At 30.2% G+C, this 18,158-nt stretch overlaps 1 protein-coding gene across 1 annotated transcript; it reads right to left on the reverse strand.

Annotated features, from left to right (window-relative positions):
• Positions 1-2,133, reverse strand: LOC135930929 (uncharacterized). Its single transcript, XM_065467732.1, has 3 exons — positions 2,029-2,133; positions 867-1,928; positions 1-822 (listed from the first exon to the last, which is right to left on the reverse strand). Exons 1-3 carry the CDS (start codon positions 2,131-2,133, stop codon positions 1-3), a joined length of 1,989 nt encoding a protein of 662 aa, XP_065323804.1.
• Between the last annotated feature and the right edge of the window lie 16,025 nt (positions 2,134-18,158).

Below are 18,158 nucleotides of genomic sequence, written 5' to 3' on the forward strand. Positions count from 1 at the left end.
TTAAGATCTACAGCGACAATATTTTTTTAATTCTACAATTTGCATGCAAGCCGAATTGGTCTCGTAATAATCCAACGTCAATATCTCTGGGTCTTCGAAAATTCTGGATACATTTTGCTTGTCAAAAACTAATGTCGTTTCAAATACAGCTTCATTAACAAGTACTTTGAATACCAGTATGAACCCTTTTAACAAACCGAATATTTTGGATAGTAGAACTTTAGTGATTCTCGCATTTCCCGTTTTAGTAATATTGGTGTTTACATTTAACGTTGAGAGCATTTGAAAATCCTGAACATTAATTTTGTCATTTGCCACCAAAATTGTATTCATTATAGTATGCTGATTCAATTCATCTATTAAACAAATACTACTATAATTTGATAAGTCATCTTTCATCTTCTTAAGCACTAAATCGACACCGTATAAAATGAGCTTAGATATACCTATAGCAAGTTGGTCTACATCCGAAGAAACGTTTTTGAGCATTTGTGAAGGATTCAGCTTTATCCAATTGCACGGACAATAGTGATAAGGTATATTAGCCGATTCACATGTACGATCCTTTGGTATGGGTTGTAGCAAACTTATACCCCTGGTATTACCTATATCACTAGGGTATAATGTGTCTCCGGGATCATCTGTTACGGCCAATGGAACTTGTTCAATGTTTGATATCTCAAGCAAATCGAGCATTGTTTTATGGAAATCGAAGGGCGCTAATAGGCTACGCGTGTTGGCTTCGAATATGGTTTCATCTTGGTTATATTTGGCAAAGAAATTATCGGGAGAAATTGCTAGCAGGAAAGGCTTCCAACATTCCTGTTAACGATATTGGATAAATAAGGTAATAATAAAACAAGCACTATTTTAAAATCGTAAATTAACATAATATGAAAAGCATATAAACCATTCAATGTCTTTCTAAATGACCCAAACCTTAAACCGTGATCGCCGAATAGGAAGATAAAAGTATTCTTTAAGCGATGGCTCCCTAGATCCTTAAAATAATCAAATAAAAGGTTATCCACGTCATCTATTCCCCGTAGTTGTGGGTGAGTGTACCGAGTTAGAAAGTTAAGATTAAAATAGGGCTGGTTTGATCGTTCCATTTCCTTGATCAATTCCTTCGAATAATCCAACAACATTTCAACCTCATTTTTACCGTACACACAACAATAATCTTCCGACGATAGTTTGCTCATCGTATCTCTCAGTTCCAGCGTAAATGGTCTAAAATAAAAATGAGCAGGCGATTTATAAAATCCGTATTTGATATAATTCAAAGTCGACATAAAGGGTTCGTCTTCTAAGTAAATGCTAGAATAACCATGTTTTTCGTATTCGTACCATATCAAACTGATATTATCGAGATAGCTTCGCTCATCATTAGGAAATTCCCACGTATATTTTCCGGTTAGCAGCGCGTTCAAATTTGGATACGTATTTTCTCCTATCTTGACGTAGCCTTTGTAAGTGAAAAGTTTTTTTCCTCTTATACCACTTAAGTATTTATAGGTTTTAACCAAACCTCTCTCGAAATTCTTATTCGATGTCGAATCTATCCCCACGAGCAACACATTAAACTTGGGCGTTGCTGATTTATCATATTTATTCGATGATTGGGACATGACGTAATTTGACACCGATTCCCGGACAACTATGTGCACATTTCGATAAATTACCGACTTGTTATTAAAACATCTGACCCGTATGAATATGTCGAAATTCTGATTGGCATCATCGCGTTTTCGAAAATGAGTAGAATTTATATGTACCGTAACATCGAATTTAAACTTGACAGGTTTGGTATAAGTAATACTGTCATCCGGATTACCCGAATTTATGTCCCTCAAGATTCTTTCGTATTTGCAACACTCCAAATTATTATCACCGCCATAATGTAGTCGTAAGGCGGTTGAATTAACCTAGTAACGCGTTTTTTCTTTTCGAATTTTTCTCCCGCTTCATACCCAAGTCAATATAAGTCAAAGGAGATGTCTTGTCTGCCAGGCAGTCTAATCGCACTTTTTGCGAATAAGTCTCCGAATTATCGATATCCTTTTTAGAAACATTTAATTTTAGTATTTTGCAATTCGGTAGAACTAGATCGTAATCGGTAAATTCCTTCATCACAGAATATTGGTGAGTTGAAATATTTGGCGTATTCGTCCTTGAGCCATTATTTATACGAAGAAATGGGATAGGTTTTTCATATTTCAGATACGAAGTGCAATAATAATAAAGGTAATTAAAATGAAAGGTGAATATTGTCATGATTAAAATTATCCACATTTTTAGGGGTAAAGTTAGATATTTTTGGTGCATCATAAAATGGAATAAAGGAATGGGTCATAAAATGATTATATTATAAGAACTAATTGACTTCTTTTCTTTATAACGCGTTTATTGGGGTGGGTAATTTTTAATTTCTTAGTAAATTGAGCTTTGTATGCTTATAATAAAATTACAAAATTCATTATTACCCTCCTCCCTCCCTCTCTTCCTGAAAATACCCGATTTCATTTCATATTTTATTTGTGTTTTGTTTACATTTCATTTTATTTTATTTTTTCAACATTCGTATTTTCAAATTTTTTGAGCATATCTCAGCATAATTTTTTTTTTTTTATTTACAAATAATAATAAATTTAAAACAAAAAAAAATTTTTGGGAGCCAAATTTGAAAAACAAATCGGTTAATATAAATTTAATTTTAAAATGGCGAAACAAAAAGGGGTAATAATTAATAATATGCAACATTATTTCAGCAAAAAATGATTAAAACCGCAAAGGTACCATTTTCACGGCCATGGGCGGCACTTTTATTGAAATAAATCCGGGCCAGAAAAAATTAGGGCCGAATTGGACCTAAAAACATATGATCCGGACGGGATCGAAATATAATTTATAAGAAAAACTACCGGCCGGGCCGAAGATATTTTATTTAAAATACCCGGGCAGGGCCGTATATTTTAAAACCAAAATTACCTTAGATAGCTTGTTTTTTTAATTTCCTTTCCTTTCCTTTCCTTTCCTTTCCTTTCCTTTCCTTTCCTTTCCTTTCCTTTCCTTTCCTTTCCTTTCCTTTCCTTTCCTTTCCTTTCCTTTCCTTTCCTTTCCTTTCCTTTCCTTTCCTTTCCTTTCCTTTCCTTTCCTTTCCTTTCCTTTCCTTTCCTTTCCTTTCCTTTCCTTTCCTTTCCTTTCCTTTCCTTTCCTTTCCTTTCCTTTCCTTTCCTTTCCTCTTTCTTTCTTTCTTTCTTTCTTTCTTTCTTTCTTTCTTTCTTTCTTTCTTTCTTTCTTTCTTTCTTTCTTTCTTTCTTTCTTTCTTTCTTTCTTTCTTTCTTTCTTTCTTTCTTTCTTTCTTTCTTTCTTTCTTTCTTTCTTTTTTTCTTTCTTTCTTTCTTTCTTTTTTTCTTTCTTTCTTTCTTCGATTCTTATTAAATTTTTTACAATTTACACGCATATTTTTATTTAGCTTTCCTTATATATATATATACATTATTTTAATTATTAATTCTTTTTTTTATTTGAAACCTCTCATATTAAGCATCTTTCTCGCTCGTTGCTCGATTTTTCTGACATACATATTCATCATTCCTTCGCTATTTTTGCACATCAATCAACAGACCTTTCACAGGCGCTTTTGCTCTATTATTGGCAGCATTTTTTTTTTACACCTATGGCCATCCCCCATGAACGCAAAATCTGCCCATAATGCCTGAAACCAATACATTTAACAAATGATGGAGAATTTTTTGTTCATGGACAAATCTCTAACAGGTGTCCGCATTCAAAACACAAGCCTCTTTCTCAGATCACTTACTCGCTTCCCCTTCCTCTCATAGATCCCCCCCCTAAACCAAGTAATCGGTGCCTCATTCTCAGATATTTTTCTTAACTCCACAAAACCAAATATCATAACGAGAATACCCAAAGGAGCGAGAATTCAAGTAGCTAAATCTCTCAGCAACTGCATATCTTCTCTTTTGCAAAATTTTAACAATGAAGAAGAATGGTTAAAATTTCTAAACTTTGGGTACAATACTTTCAAAATACCTGACATATCACTCCAAAAATCCTTAACTCAACAAATAAAAGATGCCTGTTTAAACATCAACACTCATCTTCATGAGTCCCAAATCTCCAGACATCCCAAAAACAAAAACAAAATAACCCCACTTCAACAAAAAGCCTCATAGATTTCGAAGAAAATTGACAGTCTTAATATCAAAGGGGCCCTCAAACTCATTTCAACCAATGACACTCTGGCGGAATCCAATTTAGAAACCTTAATTAAGCTTCGATCAAAGCATCCCACAACAACATTTATGCCAATATTGCCCCAACCCTACTCCCATTGTGCAGCAGACTTCACACAGGAAGAAGTAAGGAAAGCAATCCTATCTTTTCATCGGGATTCGGCTCATGGTCTAGGTGGGATAAAACCAATTTTTTTACAGGACATTACCTCTCCTGTGATCTGTACACAGGTTTCAATTCTCACGAAAATCACAAACTTAGTCAACAAAATCCTAAATGGAGACGTACATAGCTTTATTACCCCCTTACTCTTCGGTGCCAGACTCATCGCACTCCAAAAACCAAACAAGGACATTCGGCCCATCGCCATTGGTTCAACCTACCGTAGATTGGTCGCTAAATTAATCGCATTTAGAATCAAACACGATGCCGCACACATTCTAAGCCCCTACCAACTTGGTGTAGGGATACCTGGTGGGTGTGAAGCTGCTGTGCACTTAACAAGAATTCATCTTGAAAATAACTCAAAAAACGAATCCCTAGTAAAAATTGACTTCTCTAACGCCTACAACACTCTTTCGCGCCACACGTTCCTACATTCAACTTGCTTCCATTTCCCCGCTTACACCAAATTTCTTTTCTCTTGCTACCAATCACCAACAATCTTATAATTCAACAAAGAAAAGATACTTTCTGTCGAGGGTATCAAACAGGGTGACCCTCTCGGATCCCTTCTCTTTAGTCTAGGAATCAATGACATGATAAAATCAATAAACTCTTCATGTACTCTATCGCTCCACGCTTGGTATATTGATGATGGAATCTTGAGTGGTCCCTGTAGTGAAATTACCAAAGCAGTCAACATAATTAAAGAAATGGGCACAGCCATTGGACTTTCGCTTAACCAGAGCAAATCTGAATTCTCACATTTAAATTCTAATGCTCCCAACACTCACGATTTCAATCACATCAAGCGTTGAATTAACACATCTAGGATCGCCAGTAGGAGGACACGAGGCAATAAGCATCTTTCTTCATTCCACACTTGACATACTCCTTAAACTCGAGGACATCTTTATACTCTTTTATTACACAAGTCCTTTTTTTGCTAAAAAATTTCTTTTTTATACCAAGTTTTTATACCAAGGATTCTTTACGCAACTGCGGTCAACACCAATTTTTAAATATCCTATTCCTCTCCAAACTTACGAAAAAGGAAAAAAGGACTTAACCGAATAAATAGTAAATATCAGATTCAACGAAACCGCTTGGGCCCAAGCAACTCTTCCAACCAAATTTGGTGGTCTCGGCATCAGATCTCCACTTGACTTAGCAACAACTACTTTCATATCGAGTAGTCTCTTGACAAAGCCAATAACCACCGCCCATAATTCAAAAGAAGACCTTTCCTTAATCGTGGCTATGGATATTTGGAAAACAAGGATCAATGCTGCTTCTCATCCCCCCACAACCCATAGACAGAAAGACTGGGATGCACCAGTGGTTGCTCGCTGCGTTGAAACTCTCCTATATAGCATGCAATCTACCGACCGCACCCTATTCTCTTCCCTGCTCAATGGTTAGGGACATGAGTTTCTTGAGGCCATCCCATCCACCAATCTTCAGCTTCAACTATCCAACAATGAATTTACCCACGCCATTGGCATTCGTCTAAATTGTTCCATCACTTTCCCTCACATCTGCTCAGGGTGCAACTCGCCAGTTGACTCGAAGGGTAGACATAGTTTACATTGTCGCTCCTGCAATGGACGATTCATCAGACACAAGCAATGTAATACAATCATCCAACATGCACTGAAATCCTCCCAAATTCTTTCCACTCTAGAACCACAGAGTCTTTTTAGATCTGACGGTAAACGTTTTGACGGGATCTCTCAAATCCCATGGAGGAGAGGCCAACTTTTGGTATGGGACTATTCCTGTATTAACCCCTTGGCCCCATCTAACCACGCCATCAATATCCTTGACCAGAAGGAACAACTTAAAACTTCTAAATACACAGAAATAATGAACGATCATTGCTTCATCCCAATCATATCAACCACTCTTGGCACCTTCGGCAAACTCGCCTTAGCATTTTTCAAAAACTTAGGATCACAAATCAGCAAACTCTCAGAAGAACCTCGAGAGGGTTTTTTTCTTCGCCACGAATCCTGCGATTCTCAAAGCTAATTATATCAGTTTCAATGGTAGTCTTCTAGCCAAAGAGATTTTTGTTTCCCTGCGTCACACCATCTCCGTTCTTTTTTTTTTACAGTATTATTTTATATTTTTCAAACATTTTTAAATATATTAAAACATAAAATATTATATTTTCGTTTTTTTTAATACATTATTATATTATTTATTATTTGAAAATTGAAAATAAAGGAGTATTACTGATATATACATATATATATTGATTTTTTTTTAAAAATTTTTAGATTTTATATCTATTCTTTGGGGATCGTACTTTTTTTTAAGCCTACCAATTGGTTCTAGTGTTGTTAAACGGCTCGTAACGGCTAATTCAATATTTTAGCCAGAAAAATACTGCCTAAGCCTCAAAATTTTGGTAATATATGTCTAGATCTCTCTTCCTTCTATGAGAAAAATCTCCAGATTTAGGTAATATTTTTCTGGAGGAAGCATCGAATTAGTCGTTTTTAGAAATCGGCTCAAAACCGTTTAACAACACTAGTCGTTTCTCCCAGAACAATATCCGCTTCTATTTCGTAATTCATATTCTGATTATTTGTCATAAACTAGACGAAATGAACAATAAATAGTATACGCCATTTTTCATTATTTTTAATAAGTTTCTACAGTAAATTCTTGAAGAATTCTTACTTCTTCTTCTTTTTTTTTGAAATTTACCAATTTCGTTCTCCCCTAATCAATATTAGCCACTATTGGAATTGGCGATTATTTTGCATATTTTATTATTTAGAATTTTATATCTATTTCTTAGGATCCTATCATATATTATACGTCATTTTTCATTATTTTTAATAAGTTTCTACAGTAAATTCTTAAGGATTTCTAATTCTTCTTTTTTTTTTTGAAATTTACCAATTTCGTTCTCCCCTAATCAATATTAGCCACCATTGGAATTGGCGATTATTTTGCATATTTTATTATTTAGAATTTTATATCTATTTCTTAGGATCCTATCATCTACAAACGTGAGAAATTGCCCCCCCCCCCCCGAACAATATGCGTTGTCTATCCGTGACATATTTATCATTTTAAAATAGTATTAGTTTGATTAAAATGGATATAATCATTAATTTCTTTATATTTTTCCCGGCTTTTTAGTTCTACTAACTGAAAAAAAAAAGAAAGAAGCTGATATGCCGTAATATCGATAACATTATTTTATTAATGCCAAATTATATTTTTCCCTGATTTATGATCCGCTATTTGTTATTCGACACTATTCGCTATTCCTTTGCTCTATGCGGCTCCCGGGCTTCACCCAACCCGGTCAAAGCCGGGCTCTTAAAAAAATAAAACCTTACAAATATCTACCAGTCAATCAGTGATTGCCCTATTTTTAGTTGTTTTGTTTAAATTTCTAGACTAAAAATAACTAAAACTTAGCTTTTAGCTGAGATCACTTCCCGGTTAGCTTATTATTGAAGAGAGGCATTACTTAACGGCCCACCTTCTTTTATAAAATAATTTATATATATATATATATTATCCAAAAATATTAGCCTTACAATTATAATTTTTTTCAAAATTTTAAATATGAAAAAATCTACAGGCACTTGCAAAAATAAAAAAATATTCTTTTATTGAGGAAAATTCATTTGCGCTTTCTTTGAAATGGCGATATAATCATCATACTAATAAAAATATCGAAAATGGAAGAAATTATAATTTTTTTTCAAAATTTTAAATATGAAAAAATCTACAGGCACTTGCAAAAATAAAAAAATATTCTTTTATTGAGGAAAATTCATTTGCGCTTTCTTTGAAATGGCGATATAATCATCATACTAATAAAAATATCGAAAATGGAAGAAATTATAATTTTTTTTCAAAATTTTAAATATGAAAAAATCTACAGGCACTTGCAAAAATAAAAAAATATTCTTTTATTGAGGAAAATTCATTTGCGCTTTCTTTGAAATGGCGATATAATCATCATACTAATAAAAATATCGAAAATGGAAGAAAGATTATTTTTTTTGGCTTAAATTTAGCCCTCTTTATAATAAAAATTATTGAAATTGAAAAATTATTCAACCAAAACCGATAATATATTTTTAAAAAAAAATTTACAGGGCTTATGGAAGAAATAAAATGCCGTTTATCTCGAATATTACACTGCCATGCCATATCACAATCTTAAATAACCATAATAAGAATCAGAGATGTGCAGGTACCATTTATATGGCCTGGCCCTGACCGGATTTTTTTTTCGAAAATTTTTTCCGGCTCGGGTAATTAAAAAAAAATTAATATACGGCCCGGCCCGGGTATCTGGACCGGGCTTAGAAATGGGCCTGCAAGTCTCTGATGAATTATAACTTGAAATAATATGAGTAATATTTCTTTATTTATGATCGATAAATGAATTTTTTAAGTCCCCCCCCCCCCCCCCAATAAGATTAATGTAAAAGTGTTATAATATTACAAATCAAATTATTGTTTAATTAAACAATCTGAAATCATTAAAATATCAAAATTATAACAATTTATTCTTTTGTTGTTAGTTTTTAGTCTACTATGGTACATGAATAGCGAGATCACCATTATCCATTCGATACGAATATATTCTTGAACCTTGTATTATAATATATAACTATTTATATAAAGTTTAAATTCTATTCCTTCCTACTGATTTTCGCTAATTAAAATCGTAATAACATATATTATATCTTAATGAATCTCAAATACAATCAATGTGTAGCGTTTCTAGCGATTAAAATTTAAACGTGATAAAAAATTAATTCTCTCATTAAAATGTATAAGTGATTTTTTTGGCACCTAAAAATATAGATTTCCCTCGTGGACTAATATACAATGATAATCATATTTGTTATTATAGTATATACCATTATATTGCAGGGTGTATGGGTCTGCGATAAATATTTTTTAATTTCATGACATATTAGATATAATAGTGTGAAGAAACGAAGATAAAGAAAACAAAAATCAACGTTATATTAGAACCTCCATAAGATGTAATCGTGACTGCCCCTATAACTAAAAAATTATTATAATGGAATTAATGTATTTAGGATATTTTATGAAACCTGGTGAACTAAAAACTCTGCTTCCTAAGAGAAAATAATATTATTTTTGACATGACATTTTATGTGGCATTATATATACATTATCTTCTAACTTTGCAACCTTTCTACTTTTATGAGGAATTGTTTGCGTGAGAATGAATTCAATGGATATATGGACTAAATTTAATATTTTCAGGACGTAAATAACTGAGCAACCCTTGTTTTACAAATGTTATTGTTTGGTGCAGGGAAGGAGAAGTTGTAAGTCAATAACATGATAGTCGTTGTAGGCTAAATGGGAATGATAACAAGTATAGTAGTATAAAAGAAAAGAAGATGGAGATCAAATGAATAGGTAAAGACGTGTAACTATAGAAAAATAAAGTTATAAAAAGAGAGAAAGTAAGGAAGGAAGGAAGGAAGGAAGGAAGGAAGGAAGGAAGGAAGGAAGGGAAGGAAGGAAGGAAGGAAGGAAGGAAGGAAGGAAGGAAGGAAGGAAGGAAGGAAGGAAGGAAGGAAGGAAGGAAGGAAGGAAGGAAGGAAGGAAGGAAGGAAGGAACAGAAGTTTTAAAAAAAAGAAGAAAAAAATGTTAGCCAACATTCATGGTTAACGCGAATTGGCTGCAAAGTATATGAAAATACACGAAAATACTTCATATTTTGTAAACTTCATCATAAATTAGTGATAGCTATGCATGAAAGGGTAATCCCTAATTATCATTTAGCGCCAATTTGAGGGAGAATACAATAATTTAGTGTATTTTTTTTTTATAATTTTCTCTGAATCTTCGCCACTTTGAATGAGGGTTTAGAAACGAACAAGCATGAACGAGAATTTTAGGATAAGAAGGCTCGAAACAAAATGGTTAAAGATATGACAAATAAGAATGATATTGTTGATTTGGTTTAGATAGAGAGTAACATGTTGGGAATGAATCATAAATATGATAAATTTTTAGGGAACGCATATGTAAAGATCTAATTATAGAATTAACATGTGTGACGAAGATTAAAGCAGAGTGAATAATTGTAGAGAAATTGTTGCGAAGAAGAATGACAGCGATAAAAGAATGTGAAACCTAGTAAAAAAAAGACCATAAAGTCATCTAGACCCAAGCTAGCCAGGTATAACATGCTAAATAAATGAATGCTTTAAAAGAATGATGTAATTTATCATTTACAATAGAACCATTTAAAATATAACCACTATTAAATATCTAAAACTAGGTAGTAAAAACGATACTTCCGAAAACCAGTATAAGATGGGATCTAGAATCTTTAGGATATGGCCTTAAAAATTTTGACCCTTTTATATTAAGGATATTAGAAAGAGCTTATATAAATTAACAATATTTATTTAATTGATTGACTCACTTTTTGTCATATATTTTATGATAATAACATAATAATATTACCTATAGATATTATTAAGGTACCATTTACTCCCACTAGATAATTAAATTATAACACAATTAATATCTTAATTTTATAATATGCATGTAGAAGATAATAGAGGCCTTCAAAAAGTGAAATAACAGTGAACCTGTACCTAAAAAATGAAAATACTAAAAATAGGTTGAAAATTATATTTTAATCATTTTTAAACCTATTTTTAATTTATTTTTTCTCCCTCAAAGTATTGAATGATATTTTCACTTTATAAAATAAATATTTTCGGTAGCAGTAATTGGTATGCCAACTTGTTGATACCCAGAACACTCTTAATGCAACCAGAGGTATATCTCCCATCGAGATAATGTTTGTCGGCACTTAGGACGACATTAATCAGTAGATATTATTCAAGAGAGGAAGAATTGAAAACTACTTGTGAGAACAAATATATTACAATGACCGGAAAGTCATAGTTTTGGCTTGAGATCTAGAGATCTAAAGGACTTAAGGAACAGCAGGAAATTACACTTGTTCAAGGTGGAAATGATATTTTGTATGAGGTTTTATCCGATAGAGTTGGCAATGCAAAATAATTAACTGAGGGAATCTCATACTTGTCATTACACCACTCAAGATTTTCTTATTAGGTGTTATTGACCACCTAATTTAATATACAATAATTATGGAAGGTCACAATTTTTTTTTGACCTATCATATTTTAACTAATATTCATGTCAATTATATATTCTTATACAAAGTACAATCTAAAACTATAAATTCATATCCCCCTTATATTTTACTTCGTGCTATTTCTACTAAAATTATAAAAATAACAAATTTATTTTTATAATGGCAATTACATATCGAAAAGAACTAAATGAATGAAAAACATAAAATGCGTCTAAATAAATAAATTTGGAAAAAAAGTGGGGGGGGGGGGAGTGCCAATTAATAAGGATTTGGTCATCTGGAAGATTTATCATTTCCTCAATCGATCATTATTTAATTATTATTTCACGAGGAAAAAAGAAATTTATTTTATTCAACTTGTTATATTTTTTATTTTTTAAAAAAAGGAGGAATTTTAGAATAGGGAATAAGTAATTTTGACCTCTAAGAAAAAATTGAATTTTTTTTTTACTTAACTGTACTTTAAATGGCATTTCCCATCCGCATGTCTTACTGGCTGTCTTACCCCTCCTATATTAGGTGCAAATAAGACGAGGTTAAATTAGTGTTGTTAAATGTCTATTCAATATTTTATCCAGAAAAATATTACTCAAGCCTGAAGATTTTTGCTCATAGAAGAGGAACAAAGGTTCTAGAACATCTATTATCGAAATCTCGAGGCTTAGACAATATATTTTCTGGCTAAAATATTGAGTTAGCCGGTTTAAAAAATTGGCTCAAAATGAGCCTTTTAATAATGTTAAAATGAGGGATTTAAAAATATATCTTGCAAAAAAAAGGAAAAAGAAATAGAAATAGAACTGGGAGTTGGGAATTTGAAATCGAATAATTTTTCTGGCTTTGTGATCTCCAATCTTTCAGCAGAAAATATAGATTTCTGCCTCTTTCGATGAGGGAAACAAAAGGAGTGTAAGAAGCTATTAAGTAAAGATTCATCTAAAACAGTGTTTACGTAGCGATTTTACAATTAACTGGATTTAATAATAGATTATACCGCTGAAGAAAAAGATGCGGGAAATACTGTTCAGGTATATTATTGATGATAACTTTCACTATTATCTTTCTTTCTTTCTCTCTCTATTTCTTTCTTTCTTTCTTTCTTTCTTTCTTTCTTTCTTTCTTTCTTTCTTTCTTTCTTTCTTTCTTTCTTTCTTTCTTTCTTTCTTTCTTTCTTTCTTTCTTTCTTTCTTTCTTTCTTTCTTTCTTTCTTTCTTTCTTTCTTTCTTTCTTTCTTTCTTTCTTTCTTTCTTTCTTTCTTTCTTTCTTTCTTTCTTTCTTTCTTTCTTTCTTTCTTTTTTCTTTCTTTCTTTCTTTCTTTCTTTCTTTCTTTCTTTCTTTCTTTCTTTCTTTCTTTCTTTCTTTCTTTCTTTCTTTCTTTCTTTCTTTCTTTCTTTCTTTCTTTCTTTCTTTCTTTCTTTCTTTCTTTCTTTCTTTCTTTCTTTCTTTCTTTCTTTCTTTCTTTCTTTCTTTCTTTCTTTCTTTCTTTCTTTCTTTCTTTCTTTCTTTCTTTCTTTTTTTTATGAATTTGATATGGTTACTCGACTAATAATTTATTGGAACCATAATAAAGATTATATTTAGAGTTTCCTTTATATGAGTCAATTTAATGCTTATTCATGTTTATACTCATATTTAATGATCCGTATTTTGTGGTAGGTGAGGGAGGGAGAGGGAATAGGCTTGTTTGATTGGGCAGGAGTACCTTGATTTACAGCATCAATTAAAAATAGAGGTTCCAATTAGGATTATCCTTTAGTAGGAGCAAATAAATCATCACATGATATTACCGAATGAGTGGGGATCAGTTACTTATTTAGATCTTTTTGGATCATTTATTTTTTATCGAAACCCTCGATGATACGTAGTTGTCATGTCATTTATAATAAGGATAACCGTTAAAAAATATTTATACCTTTTGGGTGCCCGTCTATATATATAACGCGAATTACATTTTACTATCACTTATCATAAAATTTTAATAATTTACTTATCGACACATTTGAACATTCGATTGACACTTATATTTAAAAAAAAAATTAAGGTATTTAATAATCGTATGCATGATTTTATGGATGTCAAAATGATGAGCTAATTGTCCCAAATTTATGTCATTTTTTAGTATTATTATAGAGCAGCAGTCAATCAACAGTTACAGTTATAAGAGAATTGGAAAAGTTAAAAATAATTAATTTATCAATTTTAAATAGAAATGGATTAATTGTTTTGGAACCTTTGCTTAAGCATTTAACATAAAATATATCTTAAAATCATTTTTTTTTAAAATTTGTTTAATTTTTTTTGGCATGTGTTCAGAAAACAGGTCAAGCTGAATTAGATTTACCCCGTAAAATATCTTAGCCCGACCTGGCCCGCTCAGCTGATTTTTAATATTGTGAAACATTAAATTTAATTATAATTGCAAAATATATTTCCATTTTTTTTAATTACCACTTGGTCTATTTTCTTGTACTATTTATATATTTGATTTTTTTAAAATTAAAATAAATTTATATTTATAATTTTTTTAAAATGTTTACATACCCAGGTTGACAGTGAGGTTTTCCGATACCAATTCTTATTGGCATTCCAAATTGTTAGATAATAAGAATATAGTAAAAATATCTATGTGGGGATTTATAAAATTTTAGGATTATGCATCTAAGGTCAGGTTTATAACAAATTTTGAACACTTAAAAATCATCTATAGCATGCGGTTTTTTGTTTAAATTCTGAAAGATTCTAATCATACAGGAAATCGTATTCCATAATGTATAGAATTACCTCTGTAAACTTAAGCTTCCTTTCCTTCCTTCTTTCATGAAAGAAAGAAAGAAAGAAAGAAAGAAAGAAAGAAAGAAAGAAAGAAAGAAAGAAAGAAAGAAAGAAAGAAAGAAAGAAAGAAAGTTAATCATAAATTTCTGTTAATTAAAGAATTCAAATAAATAAGACATGTCTGTTATTATCGAATTGGTACTCTATACATGTTGGAGTTTGATTCTGAAGAAAGCAAGTTTTAAGGTTTTAATTTAAATTTTATTTCTACTTTAAAAATATAAAATAATAATAATAATGTATAATAATCGACTGGTATATATACTAAAACATTTCAATCAAAACATTTAAATTAATACTCAATAAATTATTTTACAAATTTGAATAAACACAATATGTAACAAAACATTTAAATTACTACTCAATTACAAATTTGAATAAAAGCAATATGTAACAAAACATTTAATTGAATAAACGCAATATGTAACAAAACATTTAAATTTTAATCAATTAATTGTTTTACAAAAACAACACTATTAACAGATTCCTATAAAGTCGGGCCTTTCCACATTAAAAAAACGAGTTAGAAGAAATGATTTAAGGTTTAAAGATTGTAAAATCCCTCTAGATGTTTAACATATACAGATATAATGTGTTTTTTTTAAATTTTACTTAGTCCAATCCATAAATTAGAATCTTGAGGATGGTATATATATTATATATTTAAAAGATAATAAATTCTTATAAAAATATATAGAAGTTAGTGGGGGGGGGGGCTGGGTGGCCAAAGCAAAACATAGTATAATACCTATAGCTTCAATGAAATAGTTTGAGTAATTTATGTAGCCTTTAATAAAAAATTAGGAATATACAGATATATAAGTTAAAGTATTGTAATGGTTCCTACCTTTAATAACGTCTTCCACATATTCTGTTTTATTATTTAAATTAATATAATCATTTTAATTTAATAAATTAAAATATTAAAATTAAAATGAAACGAAACCCGTTATAGTATAAACAATAGTGCCATCTAGAATGAATATTATTATCAAATAGTTTTAAAAATTTATACTATAATATATTTTAATTTTAAAAATTTACTTTCTTTCACGCAAGTCATATTGACTTGAAGAAGAAAAAAAAATTGATTTTGAGTATTAATATTTAAAAAAAAATAGCTTACTCGGTATAGGCCTGCAAAAGATCATTTTACCTTAACAAAGTTTTTTTTATATGATCCTTAATATTTATATGTATTAATTCTAATCTAATATTTAAAATAGTATTCATTTAATAAAATTTTAGACAGTAAAAAAAAAAAAAAAAAATTAACATATTGAGGTTATTTTTGATTTTTACCTTGCATAACCTCCTGTATTCTCATGTTACCCCGAATTTGGGAACGTAATATACAAAAAAATACAGCATATTTTTTGTATATTTCGCCAACAAATTCTAACGTAGTGGGTAATATAGATTAATTTTTAAAAAAAAAAAACAATTACATATTTGTATAATATACAATATTTAATCGCATTATAGGGGTAAATATATAGTCATATTATAATCTGGGACCCGAACAGTTATTTATAACGGTTCAGTTTGGTTCAGTTAATCATGAAGGTTTATAAGGGTTCAACACGGTTAGACATTTTTTTTTTATTGAAGCAACACCATCTTCTAATTTATTTTTATTATAAGCGTCTATGAATTATATATAAAAAAAAAATATAAGATTCAAAATAACTCATTTTTTAAATATATTATCTGAACCTATCTAATATAAATAGATTTTTTTTTGTTCGTTGTGACGTTAAACACAAATTTTAGCACTGAAAAAGCCTTTACTACAGAAACTTGGGTTTCGGGAACCGCCAGTACTATAAGAGCAAGTTTATATAATTCTGGATAATCAAATTATTTCCATCTCTAAAATATAAAACTTCTTAACCGATTTGAGCTGGTTTAAACCGGTTTAACCGTTTTTCTATAAAGGTTCTTTTTACTCCTTCAAAAAATAATTATATCGGTTCGGTTACGGTTATGGTTCTTATATTTATAACGGTTTATAATGGTTTAACGTTTCGTTTGGTCCTCGATTTAAATAAAGTTTATCTCGCAGAGGATTAATTTTAGTTTAATCAAATTGATTCAATGGTGTCCTCCATTTTGAAATTTTAATTTTTACAAAATAATAATAAAAAAAAAAGGCCAAAATTATATATAAAAAAAAGAGATCAAAATTTGAAACATATTTTTTAATAACCTTACTGAGGTAGAAAATGAAGGGTGATTGACGGGTGTGGGGCTAGGGGGGTTATATAAGGGTCGGTCGGGAATTTAAGGTTATAACTGTAGGATGACCTATGAACTGTAACGGGAATAAAAATAATAATTTTTAGGGTGTTTCATGCTCAACAAGTTTACGAATTTTCCGATTTGGGTCGATTTTTGGAAATGGTGTGCAAGGATGGAGATTTGACGATTAATTCATTAAAATGCATTTTTTAAGCGTCGGTTAGAAGCAAATCAGCTGGACCCGCCATTTTGGAAAAAAACACATATAAGTAATTATTCTCATGTTAAAAAAAGTACTTTTAAATTGATAACTTGCTTCCTTATTATCTCGATGATCCGATAATTCTTTAATCAGATATAGGAATAAATTAGGCTCTCGTTTAAAATGTTAATAATGATTAGTATAACATGGCGTCTCCAGCTGATTTGCATTGATGTACACTTTTGATGAATGAATCGTCAGTCTAGGTATCATATATGTCATTTGTCATAGATGGGCAAAATCTCGCGGTTTTGCATATTATCCGAAAATTTCAATCGAGTTGTTTTTAAAAATTGATCCTAATCTTTCTTTCTTTCTTTCTTTCTTTCTTTCTTTCTTTCTTTCTTTCTTTCTTTCTTTTCTTTTCTTTCTTTCTTTCTTTCTTTCTTTCTTTCTTTCTTTCTTTCGGCTTTTTAAACAACACTTTAATTAACCAAGTAAAAATATCATTATGTTCTTACTATATTAGATATATATATATATATATACTTGAAGATTCCACAACTGATGTAACGAATTAAAAGAATAGAGAATATTTTAGTACAAGTATAAACAAAGGGTGCATTAGAAAGATATTTAACGAATTACTTTTAATTCTATAGCTAAGTCCTATAATCAAAGCTGATAAAAATGTCATTAAATTTTTATTCATATTTTTATTAAAGATAAATTTTTTTTTAAATATTTTGTTTACGAAAAAAAAATTAATAAAAATTTTCGTATTTCAGGAATTTTATTTGTAACTAGGGAGGGGTTAAAGTTTTTTTTTGGAAAGTTTGAATTATTTATATTATATTATATCTTAGCTAAAACCCAATAATAATATTATTTGTTTAGATTATCTAAAATGATAGGTAAAAGGTTTAGGTATTTTTTTTTATCACTAATATTTTTAACTAATTTTTTAACGCAGTAACAAAACTAAGTTAATTATTAAAATTATGTTTAGCTGGCTTTATATAGTTAATCTATAATATATAATTTTTACCTTATAATTTAAATTTGTTATTTTTTAAAACATATTAGCTTCCAGGGGAGGCTAGAGTTTATGGAGAACTTATAATAATATTTTTTAATTTTTTTTTTTTAAAAATTTTAAAAAGTGGTTAATTTGGGGATTTCATAATGAATCCTACATAGGATTATGTAATAAAATATTTCACATTAGACATCTTAGGAAATAAAATTTTTTTAAGCCTGGCCTGAAATTTAATTTTCCATTCTTCATCCCA

Source organism: Gordionus sp. m RMFG-2023, chromosome 1 (assembly GCF_954871325.1).
Source record: "Gordionus sp. m RMFG-2023 chromosome 1, tfGorSpeb1-WG-v2, whole genome shotgun sequence".
Classification (NCBI taxonomy): Eukaryota; Metazoa; Nematomorpha; class Gordioida; order Chordodea; family Parachordodidae; genus Gordionus; species Gordionus sp. m RMFG-2023.

Excerpts from the sequence above, each read along its gene's own strand:
- LOC135930929 (XM_065467732.1), bottom strand. The coding sequence starts at position 2,133 with ATGAAGGAATTTACCGATTACGATCTAGTTCTACCGAATTGCAAAATA. Across the intron at positions 1,929-2,028 it reads CGGAGACTTATTCGCAAAAA|GTTAATTCAACCGCCTTACG; the intron begins GTGCGATTAGAC and ends ACGCGTTACTAG. Across the intron at positions 823-866 it reads TAATTTACGATTTTAAAATA|GAATGTTGGAAGCCTTTCCT; the intron begins GTGCTTGTTTTA and ends TATCGTTAACAG.